Source organism: Chelon labrosus, assembly GCF_963514085.1.
Source record: "Chelon labrosus genome assembly, chromosome: 6".
NCBI lineage: Eukaryota > Metazoa > Chordata > Actinopteri > Mugiliformes > Mugilidae > Chelon > Chelon labrosus.
In genome coordinates this window covers 11,686,749-11,704,070 of record NC_140342.1, presented here as the reverse complement: position 1 = coordinate 11,704,070, position 17,322 = coordinate 11,686,749, and the positions used below count along the sequence as shown (strand labels likewise).

Sequence of the window (17,322 nt, the reverse complement as noted above, 5' to 3'; positions counted from 1 at the left end):
CGTACCACAAACCTTCCACAATGACTTAAGTGTCCTCTGATTGATGATGTGGCCAGGGAGAGGCTCTTGCTGAGCTGGGATTTCAGAGTTATATTTATCCCATGTAAACCTCTCTTGGGAATGGCAAACTGAAGGTCTGATTTCACTGATCTGTCACCCTTCCTCACCACTGGCGGCTCGAGTCTAGTCAACCCTGCTGTCCGGTGATCTGCTGAAATGAATACTGATGAAATGATCAGTGACTACAAGAATACCTGCCCTGGGCACAAGAGTGTACTGTCAAATAAGAATGAGTTGTTCCCTAATAAACAGTTAATAAACAGATAAGCACAGTAGCTGATTTTCACCACATTAGTTAGTTAGAAAACTACACATTTCAGTAAGTGGTCATTTTATTGTGAACATTGTACCATACAATGAAGGTAAATAAAAATGAATCACAGCACAATGATTAAAATTACTAAACGTGTGTTACACAGAGGATTCTGATATTTCGAAGGGAACAAAATGATAACACAAACTGAAGAGTGAGACCATTACGGAAGGCTGATCATGTGACCCCTTTGTTATAGTATTAAATTAAAATGTAACGTGTGATCAAATATAAAGCATTTTTTCTGAATGTAACATCAAATGAAAGGTAGGCTCTACCAATCTTCATTCTGTTTTCAAACATCATTACTGTCTCGCAGACACATTTGAATTTTCAGTGTCCATTTCAGAACCGAGCAGAGGTGTGACAGCAGCAGAAACTACCATGTGAGTTATGATAAACTACTGTTTAAACAGTCTTCTGTATTAGTAATACGGTCTCCGTGGATTATTCTGTGGAAAGAAAAAAGAAACAAGACAGTTAACCATGTTGTGCTGATCAGTTAATATTAATCTGTATAAATTGGTGAAAATTCACTGACTATCAACTGAAAACAGACGTTACCAATGGGTTAGGCCTGAAGCGATAGGCAAGCATCATTCTCTTCCTGAAAGCATCATATTCATCATCACTTTTCGTAAGCTCAGCTGGTCGCTCAATTCCGAACCCTGCTCCATTCACAGCTGTAGTTCCCCTAGAGTTGAGCAGAGAGACACACAAACTCAGCTTCTCCTTTTATATCCATCCGGTACTTTGAGATTATAAAACAAAAGAAAAGATATTATTGTCTGGAAAAAGCACAACTATTTCACTGTCTGGGACACTTGATCCTAAACAGAGCCCTTGATAATGTGAACACATGTGGTTTAACAAATCAAAACCATGACACAGAGATCTAGCTGTGAACTCATAGCTACCATAACTTAGATAACTTGCAACTGAAAGAATGTTGATATAAAGCATTAGTACATTTAGTTTTTTTTGTTTTTTTTTTGTAGAATAATAATTTATATGGACATGGCAAACAATCCAACATGGTGAAGGCCATTTTATTACAACATTTATTTCAGTAAAATGTAAATATATGGAGGAAGAATGCTCACTTGTTGACAGGAGCCTTGATACCCTGTCCGTCACTGCCGAGGCCATCGCCTTCCTTCCAGCCCATCTTCATGAGCATCCGGAAACCGAGATTCTCCACTGTCAATTTAAACTCTTTGTAATCTGAGTAGTCTGGGTCTCGACCCTCCTGCAAGACCAGAAAACAAAGTGAATTCATACCAAACATAACTGAGTGTTTCTAATACAACATTATCTTTTTTTTTATTGTGTCTACGAAGAATGTTTCAGAATTAAGTCATTATTGGAAATACAAATAAGATATTGTTAAAGATGGTGCATTTCTCTTTTTATTGTGACTGTGAAAATAACACAATGACAATAAAAAGAGAAACACTGTCAACTGCAGGAAGTAAGATATGCACAGGGGGAGGGGGAGGGGGAGGATAACACTGATTTACTAATTTTGTTACGGTGGTTTTCTTTTGTGGTCTTCAATCGATTAACACTGCCTGAGTCTGCTTATTAAAATAAGATTAATGTGTCTCCACCTTATTCTAAACTAAATACAACCTGCAAAACCTGTGTTATAGTAAGTAGACAACTTTTATTCTTCTCAGTACGGCTTATTTATTTGTCTATAGGTACTTAAGTCTCAAATGGCATGCTGTGTGGCATTTAACAGTTATTGATAACTCCCCATGCCTTTGACAGAGAAATTGCATTATATATAAAACAAACTCTCATTACACACTGTGCCGTTTTAAACTCTTAAAATGAGTGCAGCGCAGTTACCACAACAGCGCCAAGTCAACACATACATGTGGCAATTACGATGGTCGCCTTGGAGGATATGTGGTTGCTGACTTTAACCAACTTGAAAATAAGATAAATGACTGGCTGATTACAATCTGTTTACCGACATTTCAAAGTAACACCAGAAATACTAGTCTGTGCATGACCTTCTTGTTAAGTCATTACAATTTAAATGAGTTTTACTGTACTTTCAACTGGATTTCTTTGAATATTTACAATTTAGAGTGTACTACTATATCATCAACTACTAGTCAGCCCAGATCGTTACTTCCCAATCAGGCTAGAGAACAAGTGAATTCAGGGGAAAATGAATTTGGAAAACGAACCTTAAGCGCCTTAAAGGTCTCCATGAACTTCTCCAGCTCCTCAGGGGGCAGGAAGTCACCAATGAAGTGTTTTCCTTTCCCCATTTCTGTCAGAGATTCTGCCCACTCTGAAAAAGCAGAGACAAGTAGTATTAAACCCCAGTATCCCATACAATCAGCCTCACAGCTAAATACAACTAAATCCCGCACTGGCCCTTTATATAAAACTCATCAAAACCTGCTGTTAAGAGTTCATGTGAAAATTTTCCAGGCAGTTGCTCGGACATACCACGTGTCTTCTCCATTTCCATCTGTCGTAGCTGATGCTCCCAGGTGCCTGCCTCTTGGTCCACTTCTTCATCACTGTCGTATTCATGTTGGTTATCTCTCAACGCCTTATCCCACATCTGCTGCATCTCTGCCATCGCACGCTTGTGCTTCATGATCATGTCGTACATCTCTTGCATCTTCATGAGCGACAACATAATACACAATTAGCAAGCCGTCATAAGACGATGACAAAATAATCTTGAATTTATGGAATGTGTCAATGACCTTTCTCTTTTGACTGTCTAAAGGAGAAAGGTCAATCATTAAATTAAAAACAATACAAAAATAGTTATGTGGTGAAACTAAAAAATAATTAGTTGGCACTTTTGTACCTCTTGTTGTTCTTTAAGTTGTTTCTTCTGTTCCTCAGATAGTTCAGTGACTCCAACCAGACCAAGAGGCTTCCCTTTCTTATAACCGAGACCTCTCAGCTCCTGGGCTGAAATGGACATCACCACAAATGAACACACTTATAAAATTTCTACCGGTGTAGCTGATATTGCCAATAAAATATACCACTAAAATGACAATTAAAGACTATACTTTAAAAAGTGTGACTTTTAGGCAATGTGTATAACAATAGCTACATGAATTTCGTGTTAACAGAACTGAGCCATATTCATCATCTGTACACATAGTACTGTGAAATATTTTCAAACCTATTAGCACAAACCGATATGATTTTCCGAAAGGGCTACACCAAGTTTAGGTTTTGTGCTGATATTCATGTCCCACAAAAACACACAGGTGTGACAATGTGTTTGTACTCTATGTACACACGTATATTATAGTAAGTCAGTAGTTCATGTACCAGATAGAGTGGGTGTATTAGGATCTGGAAGATTAATCTCTTGAGGAACAATGATGGGAGGAACGGGCAACTCGACTTTGTCATCTTCAGACCCCCATCTGCTCTTTCTTTTCCGTTTGACAGGTGGAGTTTCAGACTCCTGAATGTGGGGAACAGAAGTCCGGTTCAGCAGTGGAGGTAATGGAGAAGCAGCTGGTCGCTGAATGTCTATCTTGGAGTCTGTTGCTGGAGGTGAAGAACTCTCAGAGCTTGTAGCACAATACTCTCGTACTTTCTCTTTATAGAAACTGTAGGCTGGACTTTGGTGGTCAAATAAAAAACTAAAGGAGAGAAGGAAGGTTGTTGTGTGAGGTGTGAAACAAAGCAAAAACCATGAAAGAAATGTCAATCCAGGCTTTAAAAAGTGTCTGGATAACTGAACACAATAATATTAAGTAATGGAGTGACTGACCTGAAGGCAGGGTTGTCTTTGTTGCGCTCAGCAGCGATGGCTTCCACCTCTGGCCCACCTTCCGCCACAAACTTGGCCAGCTTCTCAGCCACCTGCTGGGTTTCCGCGTCCACTGGGGGGGAGACTTTAAGCAGCCTATTAGTACTGGGACTCAATTCACACTCTACTACAGTACCGTACTCAACTGGCCCTCACACACCACCAGTCTAGATCCAATAGGGGGATAAGAAGAGGAAATGGGGAGGAGGAGCAAGGGGAGGAGGGACAGGGGTGGGGTGGTGAATGGGGAACTGTATGGACGTGAGGTTCTTACTGTAACAAATGAAGAAGAAAACAAGCCCAAAGATGGACACACTATGGCAATGTGAAACTTGTATTTGTATTTATAATATTACAGACAGTTAAAGACTACAATCTTTAAGCTTCCAATTGTTAATATGACAATAAATACTAGTGTAATCACCACTGCAACAATAATTATCATAAGGCCTGAAGTCATACTGTAATACCTGATAACTGCAAACAAAATCTGCCAATGCTATATTGACATACTGTCCATAACTTGAGTGATAGCAAACGAAATATGAGAGAGACCTGAGAAAATCTTAGATACAGTACTTACCATTATCTGATGCAGTGTCAGGTCTTTTCCAATTCCTTCTCAATACAGCAACTCTTTTTTTGTAGTAGAGATACTCCAAGGTGCTCTTGTCATATAAAAATCTGAAAGGTAAGGATAACAGATGAAAATATGTTACTAAAGGGGAAAATAAATCTGACTGAACTGTAATGTCCTTGAAACTCACGCGAAAACAGGATTGTCCTTGTAGTCCTCCTTGGCCTTCCTCTCCAGCTCTGGTCCTCCCTCTGCCACAAAAGAGGCCATCTTGTCGATAATGAGTCTGGTGTCCGAATCCTCTGGGGGAGAGACTTTAAGCAGGCTATGAGTATATTTGTCGAAGGACACAAATGACAAAATGCCAGTCACAAGGCAATTGTGCCACAGGAGTATGGCGAGGAAATGTCCAAGCCATGGAGTTGGCCAGAAGTACAGTGAAAACCACAGGCCTTGAATTACCTTTCATCTCTAAGAATTTGGAGTAATCAGTCTCTTCCTCTTCATCTTCATCATCTGGGGAGCAAAACACACTCGGCCTCTGGCTGAGAACAGGAGTCTTCTTGGTCTGTGAATAGCTCTTGAACTGACTAAGCATGCTACTGACTCCAAGGCCAGGCCGCTGGCCCACAAAAATACTCTTTTTTTGTTGCGTGTTTCCTCCTGGTGATGAAGCTGAGGCCGAGGGGGTCTTGGTATCGCTGGTGGAACCTAGAAGTTGTATGAAGCAGGTTACATTTTCAAAATCCTACTAAAAGCCTTCTGATAAATGCTACTAGTATTTCTACAACAGACCGTAATGATCACACAGTTCAGACATCCAAGATCTCCTTATCTGTCATAACATGTCAATGTATTTGCTACTGCGCTAAGTTTTACTCTACCAAAAACTGCAGTATTTCACAGTATAAAGTAACACAACAGGGAAAATTGACATGCAAAACAATTGTTTGGATCAATATAGTGAAGATTAAAATACTAACCAGATGTATTATTGGTTTTCTCCTTCTGTAGCTTCATGAACTGCTGTAAGAAGCTTCCATCATTTGCAAACTTATTTGAGGAAGCGCCCTGGAAACTGGGAGAACTAGTGGGATCAGAAGAAACAGAACATTTTAGGTCAATGTTGGTGTCAAACATGCCATGCACAGAACCAAACGCTGTATTTTCACGTGTTCAAATGTTACAAGTCTGTGCCACAGTAAGGAGTGTATAATTACCTTGTAGGCTTGCTGGTGGCTTGCAGAGTCATTTTGGCTTGCTCAGCCATCCTGGCTTCTATTTCTTTCTTCTTCTGAGCTATAAGTTTTTCTTGACGGAGAATATTCATGTTCATCTTGTTTTTCTGTGGTTGTACTGATTTGGATTTCCACCCTCCTCGCCCTAAAACAGATATGAGAGAAACTGCAATGTATGATACATGATATGATGACATTAAGTCTCTTAGACAGCTTCTGACAATTTCTGGTGTTGGATGTTGCAAACTATTATTTTGTATTAACTGGTTTCATCTTTTAAAGGGAACATAAAATAACGCAACTATAATTTATTTCATTTAGTAATACTGTAATAAAATAAAGCTTCTCAAAATCGCAAAATAGAAACTTTAACAGTTGTTTGATTGGCTAGAAAGTGGGTTAGAGACATGTTAGTAAACGTTAAAGTCCAGGCTACAGCCAAAACTCGTAATATGTTAAGTAAATGTTATAATATTTTACACTGCTTTCTTTAATAACTAGTAACACTGTTTAATCCGACATCTAGTTAACTTAGTTATGGTTTAACGTCTGCTGCGCCAACAAACGATCTGTGCAGCTGCTACGTAAGCTAGTTACCGTTAACGGCTAACGTAGCTAACGACTTCTACAAGGGGAGCTAACTGACACGAAGCACTGGTTTCACAATGAGTCATTACCTGAATCGCTAGACTCCATGCTTGTAGCAGGAGGAAAAATATGTATTTCAAAAAACCACACAAACGGACAATAAGGCCTCTGGTTGCTACCGTATGAGCTAACTGATTTGGAAGATGAATTTGCTAACAAAAATAAAGACAAGACTTCCGGTCGAAGCCATTCAGAATAAAAGCATCGTTCGCTACACTAACGGGCTAATACGGACTGACTAAAACTAAAAAACGCCACAATTTCCGTACAAACCCCACATTCCCGTCCAGCGTGTAGCACGTATTAACGCATCCAATCACATAATTATACATAAAAACACAGCTTGAACTTTAAACTTTAAACATAAACGTCTCCCATTTACAGGAAGTACTGTAAGTATGCCTTTTAAGGGAATTCCTTTTAACAACTGCGCTTTTAAACATTTGGAGCACACTCTGTAGTCTGTAGAAACATGGTATATTCAAAGCCTTATCGCGAATATGTTAATGGCCATCGTCAATTATTTACTTTTAGATCTATTGGTGTACATTTTGAATGTGTATTAAATCCGTCTTGTGGAAAGTATTGCATTTCATGGATGGTAGCGCGATTGTGTTTCCCTTTTATACTGCATTAAAGTTCAGTTGAGCATAAATAAGTGTTAATTACCGCACATATCTTTTTTTTTTTTCTTCATTTATTCTCGCTTTTATTTATAAATATCAAACCGGAAGTCTTGTTCTGGCGTATGTTTTCTGATTGTCAATCCAAATCTTCGCTGGAGCTCGTTGTTTCCGTTTTCGCCATGTCTTTCCTGATGCAAAAGTCTGGTTTTGTTGTCCCTCGTTGCTACCCGTCCGCACCGTACCAACTGCTCTCCTCCTGCTCAGAAATGGCTGAAGCTCCCACACGGCCCTGCCGGTTTTTTTGTCACCGGTGTTCAGCAGAGATTAGCCCCCGGTTACCGGTGAGAACCCAAGATTTCTTGCTTGAAGAATGAAAAACGATATTTGGGCTTGAATGTTTTGTACGTGTTTGTGGCGCTCAGGGAGTCACGTCGACTCATTGCTGCTGTTTAGCTACGCTAGTTAGTCAGGCTAGCTCCACAGGCAGCGACGGAGAGGAGGAGTGACACTCAAGTGTCAGGGATGGCGGGGTGGTCTGCTGCTTTAGAGATGTTAAGTAAGTTTTAACATAATGTGAAGAATAGCAACTAAACAAGCCCGTCTTAACAGCTTTGCATATATATTAGTGGTGTCGTTTAAGCTAGCTAGTCCTCAGGTTTCGATTCTTTTAATGGTTGTCTCTCAGCTAATATAGTAAGTCTACATGGAGAATTGGCTTTTTGAATTTGTGCCACAAAGAGAAGTAAAACTTGGATGGTGTCACTTTTATTTAAGGCCACTCAGTCAACAGTGCTGTTGTGGCAACAGTCCGCCTGCCTGCCTGCCACAGCAGTCTGTCTTTTCATGGGAATCTTCTTGAATGTTACAGTAACAGTCAGTCAGCTGCTTATCTGAGTGGTGGCAGGAAACTACATTTGCTATTAAGTGCTCACTCCTCAGTATTACATATACACATGTGTAACATATGTGTGACTAAATCCTAATGAGGAAAGGATGTTGACATTTGTATTTTTATTGTAGGACTACACGTGCCCACGCTGTGAATCTGGATTTATTGAGGAACTGACGGAGGACAGGGGGTAAGGAGGATATGTTGTGTGTCTTATGAGCTTAATTTTCTGGATGTTTGAGTGAATTTTTCTGAATCTTTTAATTTTCTGTATTGAAGCAGCACTGAAAATGGGTCCGCTTCCACATCCTCTTCCAGTGATCAAAACCGCCCGACCTTTGAGGTCAGTGTCACTTGACAAATGTGCTGGTACAGGAGAACATTTTTTCGCGCTGCACCGCAATTTGACATTGCCTCTGTCTCTTTCCTATTAGAACATGGATCACCAACACTTGTTCACGTTTCCCTCCGGGTACGGGCCGTTCGCCCTTGGGATATTTGATGAAAACTTCGACCTTCGGACGCGTCTTCCCTCAGAGGACAACCGAGAGACAGAGAACAGAAGAGAGAGGGAAATGGCCTCGCGGCAACGATACAGTGCACGGCAACCACGGGGTCGCCACGTTCCTCGGCGGCAGGGTACGCGCCACGAAGGAGTGCCCACATTAGAGGGGTGAGACATTTTCAGCAGTAGTGTGTGTGTGGGAAGTGGGTATGGAATAACAAAAGAGCTTCTCACAGTATGTGGTATTTAAGTATTTTATGATTTATTTTGAGAATAAGACTTAAAAATATAATTTGCCTTGTAGAATATTAATAATACTAAAATAATTTAGACCACTGACACCTCTGCGACAACTTAAAGCAGAAGTCTAAACTGCCTATTAGTTCGTTGAAAGTTGTGATGTTTCTTCCTGATACAGAATTATCCAGCAGCTAGTAAATGGAATCATAGCACCAACAGCTATGCCAAATATGGGGATTGGACCATGGTAAGTCTATATATGTTTAACTATTTGTTTCATGTCATTTAAATGATATTTACTGTGTATTTTAAGTACCACCCTCTTGTCTTGTAGGGGTATGCTACATTCCAATCCGATGGACTATGCCTGGGGTGCAAATGGACTTGATGCCATCATTACACAGGTAAAACAAATATTATTCTTGGAGTTAATCTGCATATTATAGATGACTACATTGTCTCGAGAGCCCTTTCAACAGAGCCCTGGGAATATCGTAATTAATAATTCATAATATAATTAATTTTGGAGAAATCTGTCATATGGTCGTGTAATGATGAGGTTCAACAGCCCGAGGAAGTAGTCTCGTTAGGGTCCAGTTTACAAAGTATTCTATAGACAAATAACGTTTTTTGTACCTGCATGTACGTCTCAGGCAAACCTAGCTCTTATTTTAGCTAGATAGATGAAAATGTCTTAAAGTTGAATTTAACAGAGCACACTTTTTCTCACGCTGGTCACACTAACTTTTTTTCTGCTCTGTTTCACTTGTAGTTATTAAACCAGTTTGAAAACACAGGTCCCCCTCCTGCAGACAGAGAAAGGATAAAGGGTTTACCCACCATTACCATCACAGAGGAACATGTCGGTAAGTCCACTTCATAATGACTCTGCTGCTTCTTCCAGTCATCTAACTCACACCAGAACAGAAACTTTCTCCTTTTTGAGCAGTGTTGTTCTTACACATAGGTATGTATCACCACAACGTGCTTAGCTATGTAGACCACAGAAATATGAAGGCAGTGCAGCTTGTCTACATAAGTTTATAGTTAACTGATACGTTGCCACTAGTGAACTTCACAGACAGCTTTGAAGGACGTTGGTTCTTTCAGCCGTACTTCCTTTTGCGCAGTGACACGGTTGGTGGGTGTAGTTAGGTAGACAGGATCGTTTCTCGAATAAAATGCTAACAGCATGAACATAATATCTTAATAACTTCTGAAAATTATCTCCATGTTTTACTTTTGGTTTTATTTTTACACCTTTGTAGTCTAATGCAGGAGTATGTGTAATACAGTGGAAACTGCTTGTAGTGATCAGTTACTTATATGGATCCAAAACCTGGAGACACAATAATTCCTGTACAGATAATGTTTTAATAATGTGCTCGTAGTAACCAAGTAATCTGCTTTTTAGTCTTTTCACACACTGCAAAAAAAAGCCGTGGTTTGTTGACTTGACTCCCATGACACTTGAGGTAGTTTCTCAATATAAACTCTAGTCTCCTTAAATCTTATCATAAACAAAAATGAGCCGACAAGACCCAACAGTATGTAGTCTGTCCTCAAATAATGTGAAACGTGGCTATTAGTGATGGTGACAGAAAACAAATGCGCACGACTGTATCGTCTGTGGCTGAAGCTGCCCCTGTCAAGTGGATTGATAGTACCCAGCCACTTAATTCCCCCGTGAGCCTGCCCTTGGTGAGTCAGTTTTATTAAGTTGTGTTCACTTACTACAAATATTAATTAGATTATGTTATAGCAATCATCCCTTAATTATCTGTTTGATCTGAACAGTCGCGATCGCTCTAAGTGTTTTCCGCTTGTGTATGCACATGTATTTTATGTTGTCTATAATCAAATGAAGGGAATCAGTGGGATTGCAGTTTTTCACACAGCTGATGTGTGTGGCCGTCAGTCTCATATTCAGTGTTGCTGAAGAGTGTTTGCACCCCTAAGAGTCTTTTACATTTCCGCATGAAGATGACTCAAAACATCAGCGGATTCACACACAAGTCCTGACGGCAGACAAAGAGAACGCAACCTAACAAATGAAACAAAGATATTACGGTTTGGTATTTGTTTATTAAGAAAATGAGACAATATTAAAGATCTGTGAGGTGAAAAAGTAAGTGAACTTCTAAGATTATGAGTTGATTTCGATGCCAAATTGAGTCTGTCTGTTCAGAAGTGTTTTCAATCAATGTAATGAGACTCTGATGTTGTTTAGGGCCCAGTTTTTCTTAAAAAGACATCTGGGATTTGTCACAGTCTGAACATCACTCCACATGTTTGTGGAAGTATGTGATGGCATGGACAAAGGAGCTTCCTGATGATCTCAGTAAAAGAGTTGTTGTTGCTCGTCAGCCTGGAAAAGGTTAAAAATCCATCTCTAAAGAGATATTTATAACAAATAGAGGTGATTTAAGACGATGCATGATAGTCTGAGAGGTCTTGAAATAACCCAGGGTAACGTCTAAGCATCTAAAGGCCTCTCTCACATTGGCTAATGTTAAAGTTGATGAATCCACCATCAGGAGAATACTGAACAACCAGTTTTCTAAACATCATGTGGACAAACCAGTAGACTATTGGGCAAATGTTTTGTGGACGAGTGACACCAAAGTGGAATTATTTAGTTTAAATGAGAGGCTCATGTCTGGAGACTAAACAACACTGCATCAGAACCTCATCCCGTCTGTGAAACACGGGGGTGGTAATGTTCTTGATTGGGCCTGTTTTGCAGCATCTGGGTCAGGACAGCTTGTCATCATTTGATGGACTAATGAATTCTGAATTATACTAACGAATTCTGAAAGAAAATGTCAGGACATCTGTCTGTGAGCTGAATCTTAAGAGAAACTGGGTCATGCAGCAAGAAAACAACCTCAAGAACACAGGTCGTCCTTGTGAATGGAAAAAGACGAACAAAATGAATGTTTGGAATGACCAAGTCAAAGTCCTGACCTTAATCTAATAGAAATGTTGTGGATAGACCTGAAGCAAACAGTTTATGTTAGGAAACCCACCAACATCTCAGATCTGAAGTGGTGCTGTACTGAGGAATGAGCTATCAGAAACATTTAGCTGCTGTTATTGCTGCACAAGGGTTCAATTATTTTTGCACATTTCTTTTGCATTTTTCACAGATGAGTGAAGATGTCTGTCAGGACTTGTTGAAAATCTGCTGATGTTTTGAGTCATTTTTATGCAGAAATGTAGAAAATTCAGAAAAACCTTTAAGCCTCACTGTACGTATACACATGACAAGTCGTTTTCTGTTTGTTCAGGTGCTGGTTTAGAGTGTCCCGTGTGCAAAGAAGACTACAGTGTTGAAGAGAGTGTTAGGCAACTACCATGCAATCATTTGTTTCACAATGACTGTATAGTGCCCTGGCTGGAACAGGTATGTGTCTATGACCCACTGTGCTTTCTTCAAATATTGAAGCTCTTCATGACTACAGTTCAGGCAGGTTAACAGCCACCAGTTTCAGCTAAAGGCTTCAGTAGTCATGGTGCTGCTGTGATTTAAAAACATTCTTTACCTGCATTTGCTATTATTCCTCTAGTGCTTCTCATAAATGTTAGTGAAATGTTCTTCATGAAGAAAAGCTCTCCTACAGATGATATTATACATTTATTCTTACACTAACACAGTAACACCCTTTCATTACTGATAATTAGACCAATTTGTCTTCATTCAGCCAAAAATTGTTGGGCTGTTAAGTTTTATTTCGCTCTTACGCTCACCCGCCAAAACACAAGTTACAAAATGAATGCATCCTAATATAACAGTCCTGCTCTAAATCCTCCTTCATGACTGTTATAATGTTCAGTTCATGCTGAAACTGTGTAAGAAAGGTGGTGACTCAACTGTATGATCATTTTGAAAGATGTAGTTTGTGGTGCTGTTAAACTGGATTGAACACTAAAGTGTTATTGTTATTTAGCCCAGCCCGCTGAGTCAAATGGGGCTGTCAAAATAATAGAACTATATCGAGACAACACAATGCATTTAAATAGTACTACAAACCACAGCCTCCAAAATGAAAACACAGATGAATCAACAGCTCTCTTGGCTATTTTCAACAAACACTGAACACCGTAACCTTAGTGAAGATAAGATTCGGTGCAGGACTGTTTATTAGAATGTATCTGTTTTTACTAGTGTACCTAATGAACTGGCAAGTGAGTGTAGCTCAGCATCGAATGATCTCCAGATATAATATTCAATTGGCACTAAACCTGTTGCTGGAGGCAGTTTAATTAGATTGTTTAAGAAATATGCCAACATAAAAGTTATCATTTCAACATCAACAACAACTCATCCACTCTTAATGCTATTTTCCTGCCAGTCTGAAACCAGACTACTGTCAATTATATGTAAACTAGAGGGTGCACAGTGCAGTTGTTATGTTATTATACTCGGTATTGAGACAGTGTTGATCAGGTCACGCGTGTTACACACCTGTAGCAGAATTAATATATTTCACTGTCCATGACAATGTTCAGTTGTTTAAGTATTGATGGTGATCATGTTAATAACTTGCTCATCTTCCTTTCTCACAGCACGATACGTGTCCTGTGTGCAGGAAGAGTCTTAGTGGACAGAACACGGCCACAGACCCACCAGGGTTATCAGGAATGAACTTCTCTCCCTCCTCCTCCTCTTCCTCTTCCCCGAGCTCGCCTAGCAACGAAAACGCTGCCAGCAACTCTTAGATTTTCCCACCACCACCTCGCTTATGAAAACATCACACCCTGCAGAGACCCAGCAGCTCCTCACGACAGCTGCGACCAGAACTGTTTTCAGTCTCAGTTCTAGGGGACGATGAGTCGAGGTGAACTCTGTTGTAGACTTTTAGTCATCATTCCTCCCCCTGTGCTGAATGGACGCTGGGTCCAGCTCCTGCTGCTATTGTTATCGAGTGTATGAGGAAGTGAGACTGAGCTAAAGGAGGATCTAGTTCGGATGTGATGTGAAATATAGTAATAACAGTGAGATTGAGACCAGACCTGGAGCAGAGTTTTTAACCAGAGTGGACTGCTTTTTGATGGAATCATGCCCTTGCCTCCAGCCTGGGACACATTTTATATTTAAAGACAAAATGGTCTTTTTTTTTATAAACATTGCCTGTGGTGGTGCAGAGTCCATAGATGTGTAGATAGAGACTTCATTCTGAACTGTCAGCCACTGTACAGCTAATGGATCGAGCAAAACCCTTGTGGGAAGAGTATGCATTTGGTTTTTATTTATTTGCACTTTTATTTTGCACAGTATTCTTCTGATGTTGAGAATGTGAATCTGGGGAAACTACTGAAAACAAACAAGCAGGATTTTTTTTATTTTTTTCCCTCAACTTTGAATCTTTGAGGACTTCTTTTTTTTTCTTTCTCTTTTTATTAGATTCTCTTTTTATTGGAGCTTGATCTGGTGTGTTTGGTGTATCTTGACAAGGTAAAGATCATTACTGCTCAGCGGTGGATGGATTTTTATTCTTCTAGTGAAAAATGTCACAAGCTTGTGTGTTTATTGAACCCTTGCCTAAAACCCAAATTAAACAATGTAAAAGAAATGAAAAGGCATGGGATCCTCTTACCTCTAGAGAAGTGGCCAAATGTGTTTCACAGAACAAATGTTCATTATTTTATTTACTGATTTTTCTTTTGTAAAGTCACAATAAAATCCTGAAACAGACTTCCCGGTTTTCTGCTGATAACGGATTGTAGAAGCATAAAATATGACAAAAAAAACAAACAAACAAAACACTAAAACAAAGGCAACAAGACTTGTCTGAGACCACTTGTCCAAGTAGTTTTTTTGGATCTAAGTGACTGGAGGGGAGTTGACTTAAAATTCACATGGCAAGGATCTATTACTAACCAGATAATCTGCTGTAATTGAAGGATTTTGTTCAGATTAATCTGAGTGGTGTCCTGTTGTTTCACAATATAGTAGTTCTCTAATGACGCCACGTTAACTGCCACATCTCCACACTCAAGGTTTGAATGGGGATATAACTGCTTTGCGGACAGGTGTTAAGACTGTGTCTCAGTCCACCTCCCCTGTACAGCGTTTTTAATTTATCAAACCATCTGTATTCAATGGCTAAAATGTGTACTTTGTTAAAAGCCTGTCCCTGGTCTTTCAGGTGTATGAGGACTGCTGAGTCCTGACCTGACGACTAAATTACCCCAAAATCTGCTGCAAATACCTAACAGAGGTTTAGTTATACACACTTAATAGTAGTGGAGTCTCCAGTAGAAATACGTCAGTTTAGTCTGTTGCCAAATTTTTAACTATATTCAATAAAGAAAGGAAGTCAGGAAGTAAAACTATGTTGCAGTTGCTTTTTTCTTAACTGTGTCTTTTGAGGCCGATTGCGTTAATACATCATGAACACCTTTAACCTGAAGCCTTTAACCTACCCTGTAGTGAAGTGAAGGTTATAACTCACAAGCAAACATACATTTGTTCTCAAGGTTGACCTTATTCGTATTTTCCTGTTTTACATCTTTGAATCCTTCCTGATTTAATGGAGCTTCGGTGAAAACAATCAGCAGGGCCTTTAATGTCAAAGTGATCTAAACAAAGCCCAAATATAAAACACAAACACTCACGTGGCACACTTGAATCATCACCGGTGCTACAGGTTGGTGTTAGATGCCATAGAAGTGATTCAGTTGACAATACCTGTGTATCAACAACAGGTTTCAGTTGTGGTATAAATACACCTGGTGAGTCACCACCCAGGCAAAATCCTTATCACAAAGACAATCACTATGAAAAGCACAAGACAAAGGACTTGACTTGGGCAATGCAGAAACACCTGTTCTAGTCACTATAACTCTGCTTAAAGCATTTGTAATGTTCCTCTGTTTGTGAGCTGTGCTGGTGACAAAATGCAACTTGATAAAACATCTCACAAATTGTTAATACCTTCCTTAAAGCAGGATAAATGTCACCCCTGCATTTAGGTGAAAGTGCAACAAAGGCATATTCCTAAGACATTCACGCCGATAAGGGGATTGTTTTAGCAATAATTAACAAGCAGGTGGTGGATGAGTCACTCCAGCGACCTGTGAGGTTTTCATATTTAAATAAACAGGAATAACTAATTAAATTTACATCGCCGAAGCTCTCAGACCTGATAGATGAGGTGTTGCCACCCACAGCAAATACAAAAAAACTGTTAGATTAATTTACACAACCTTGACAGAACAGAAGCTGTGGTGGAGAAACATTGTGTTATTTGTTGTTAAACTGTGGGGGGATTATATGATTCCTTGTTTGCCTCTCGTTTGTTTTAAGGACATTTGTGTGTCTTTTGCTCCACACCAGCAAGGTCATCACTTCATCTTCCCTATGTAGGTTAATGCACCTTACTTTGATTAATGCATATACCTTAACCCGACGTTGTTTCTACTCCTCGTCTAGTAAAATGTTTCTGGGCCATTCATACTACGTGTCTGCATAGTACGGAGATTATTTTACTCTGTCTTCTGTGATTCTCTCGTTCAGGTGTTGAAAACTGTTTTGTGTGTCACACTGTGCGTCATCCTATACGAATTAAACCGTTGTGCAGCTGTGCAGTTTTCACTAATGAAGTGAAAAACAAATGGCAGAGGGAAGGGGGCAGATATAGGAGAGAGGAGAGGGAAATGACGTTCATGACTTCTCAGTACTGATGACAAAAGGTAAGACATTTTTGGAAATGCTGTGCAGGAGACAGCTTGCAGTCAGAGCAAGCTGTGGGGATTGGTGATATTAACGGCAGATTTAAACTATTGGTGTTCTGTATTGCATCACTTTGCTTTGCTATGCTATGCTATGCTATGCTACCAAATTCAGAATCCAAAAAAACAGGCTAGCCACTTTGTCTCTTCCCTGGTGACGGAGCACTCGATTATCACGGCCTAAATGTGTAGAGAGGGTAATGCTTTATAGCTCCTTTGCTTTGGCCACTGATACAAATGTGCATTCAGGTATGCCAGAGTACTGCAAGGCACAATGTGGAACCAGCTCTTATTATGCAGGTGAAATCACAACACGTCCGGCGCTTGCAATACATAAATACCTCTGCTGTACTTGTTGACCCCTGTCAAAGTATCTGCAGTAGCTGAGTGTGCTTCTGAATTTTAAATAATTGTGGCCCAAACAGGGCAGGGATAGCTAATTGATTACTCATTATTTCTCATTCTTACAACACTGCCAACATGGGCCACAAATACACAGCACCAAAGCAGGCAGAAAGTATTTCATAGATTTACTGCCCAATACATATACTGCGTTCACATTTACAGTGTTTTAAGTCTAAGTAGAATTGATTCTTGACAAATCAAGAAGGGCTTTGGCACCTTGTGAGGTTTGTTTTCTTTTTCATTTTGTTTTCTTTTGAAGAGAAATGAGCCTTT

The 17,322-nt window shown here is 39.7% G+C and overlaps 2 protein-coding genes across 3 annotated transcripts; one reads left to right on the top strand and one right to left on the bottom strand.

Moving 5' to 3' along the window:
* Positions 1-374: 374 nt before the first annotated feature.
* On the bottom strand, positions 375-7,270 carry sugp1 (SURP and G patch domain containing 1). Its single transcript, XM_084545907.1, has 14 exons — positions 6,677-7,270; positions 5,982-6,144; positions 5,745-5,848; positions 5,224-5,472; positions 4,952-5,075; positions 4,768-4,868; positions 4,146-4,269; positions 3,695-4,014; positions 3,216-3,322; positions 2,843-3,020; positions 2,575-2,681; positions 1,477-1,622; positions 938-1,067; positions 375-825 (listed from the first exon to the last, which is right to left on the bottom strand). The coding sequence occupies exons 1-14, from the start codon at positions 6,693-6,695 to the stop codon at positions 799-801; spliced, it is 1,899 nt and encodes a 632-aa protein (XP_084402033.1). The 5' UTR covers positions 6,696-7,270; the 3' UTR covers positions 375-798.
* Positions 7,271-7,483: 213 nt separating this feature from the next.
* On the top strand, positions 7,484-16,559 carry rnf126 (ring finger protein 126). 2 transcript variants are annotated; one of them, XM_084546883.1, is made up of 9 exons: positions 7,484-7,614; positions 8,294-8,352; positions 8,442-8,505; positions 8,597-8,835; positions 9,086-9,154; positions 9,242-9,311; positions 9,680-9,773; positions 12,198-12,313; positions 13,477-16,559. In XM_084546883.1, exons 1-9 carry the CDS (start codon positions 7,540-7,542, stop codon positions 13,627-13,629), a joined length of 939 nt encoding a protein of 312 aa, XP_084403009.1. In that variant the 5' UTR covers positions 7,484-7,539; the 3' UTR covers positions 13,630-16,559. The 2 variants fall into 2 exon arrangements, with proteins under 2 accessions (XP_084403009.1, XP_084403010.1); XM_084546884.1 differs by having other exon boundaries at positions 7,485-7,614; positions 8,445-8,505.
* Positions 16,560-17,322: the final 763 nt, after the last annotated feature.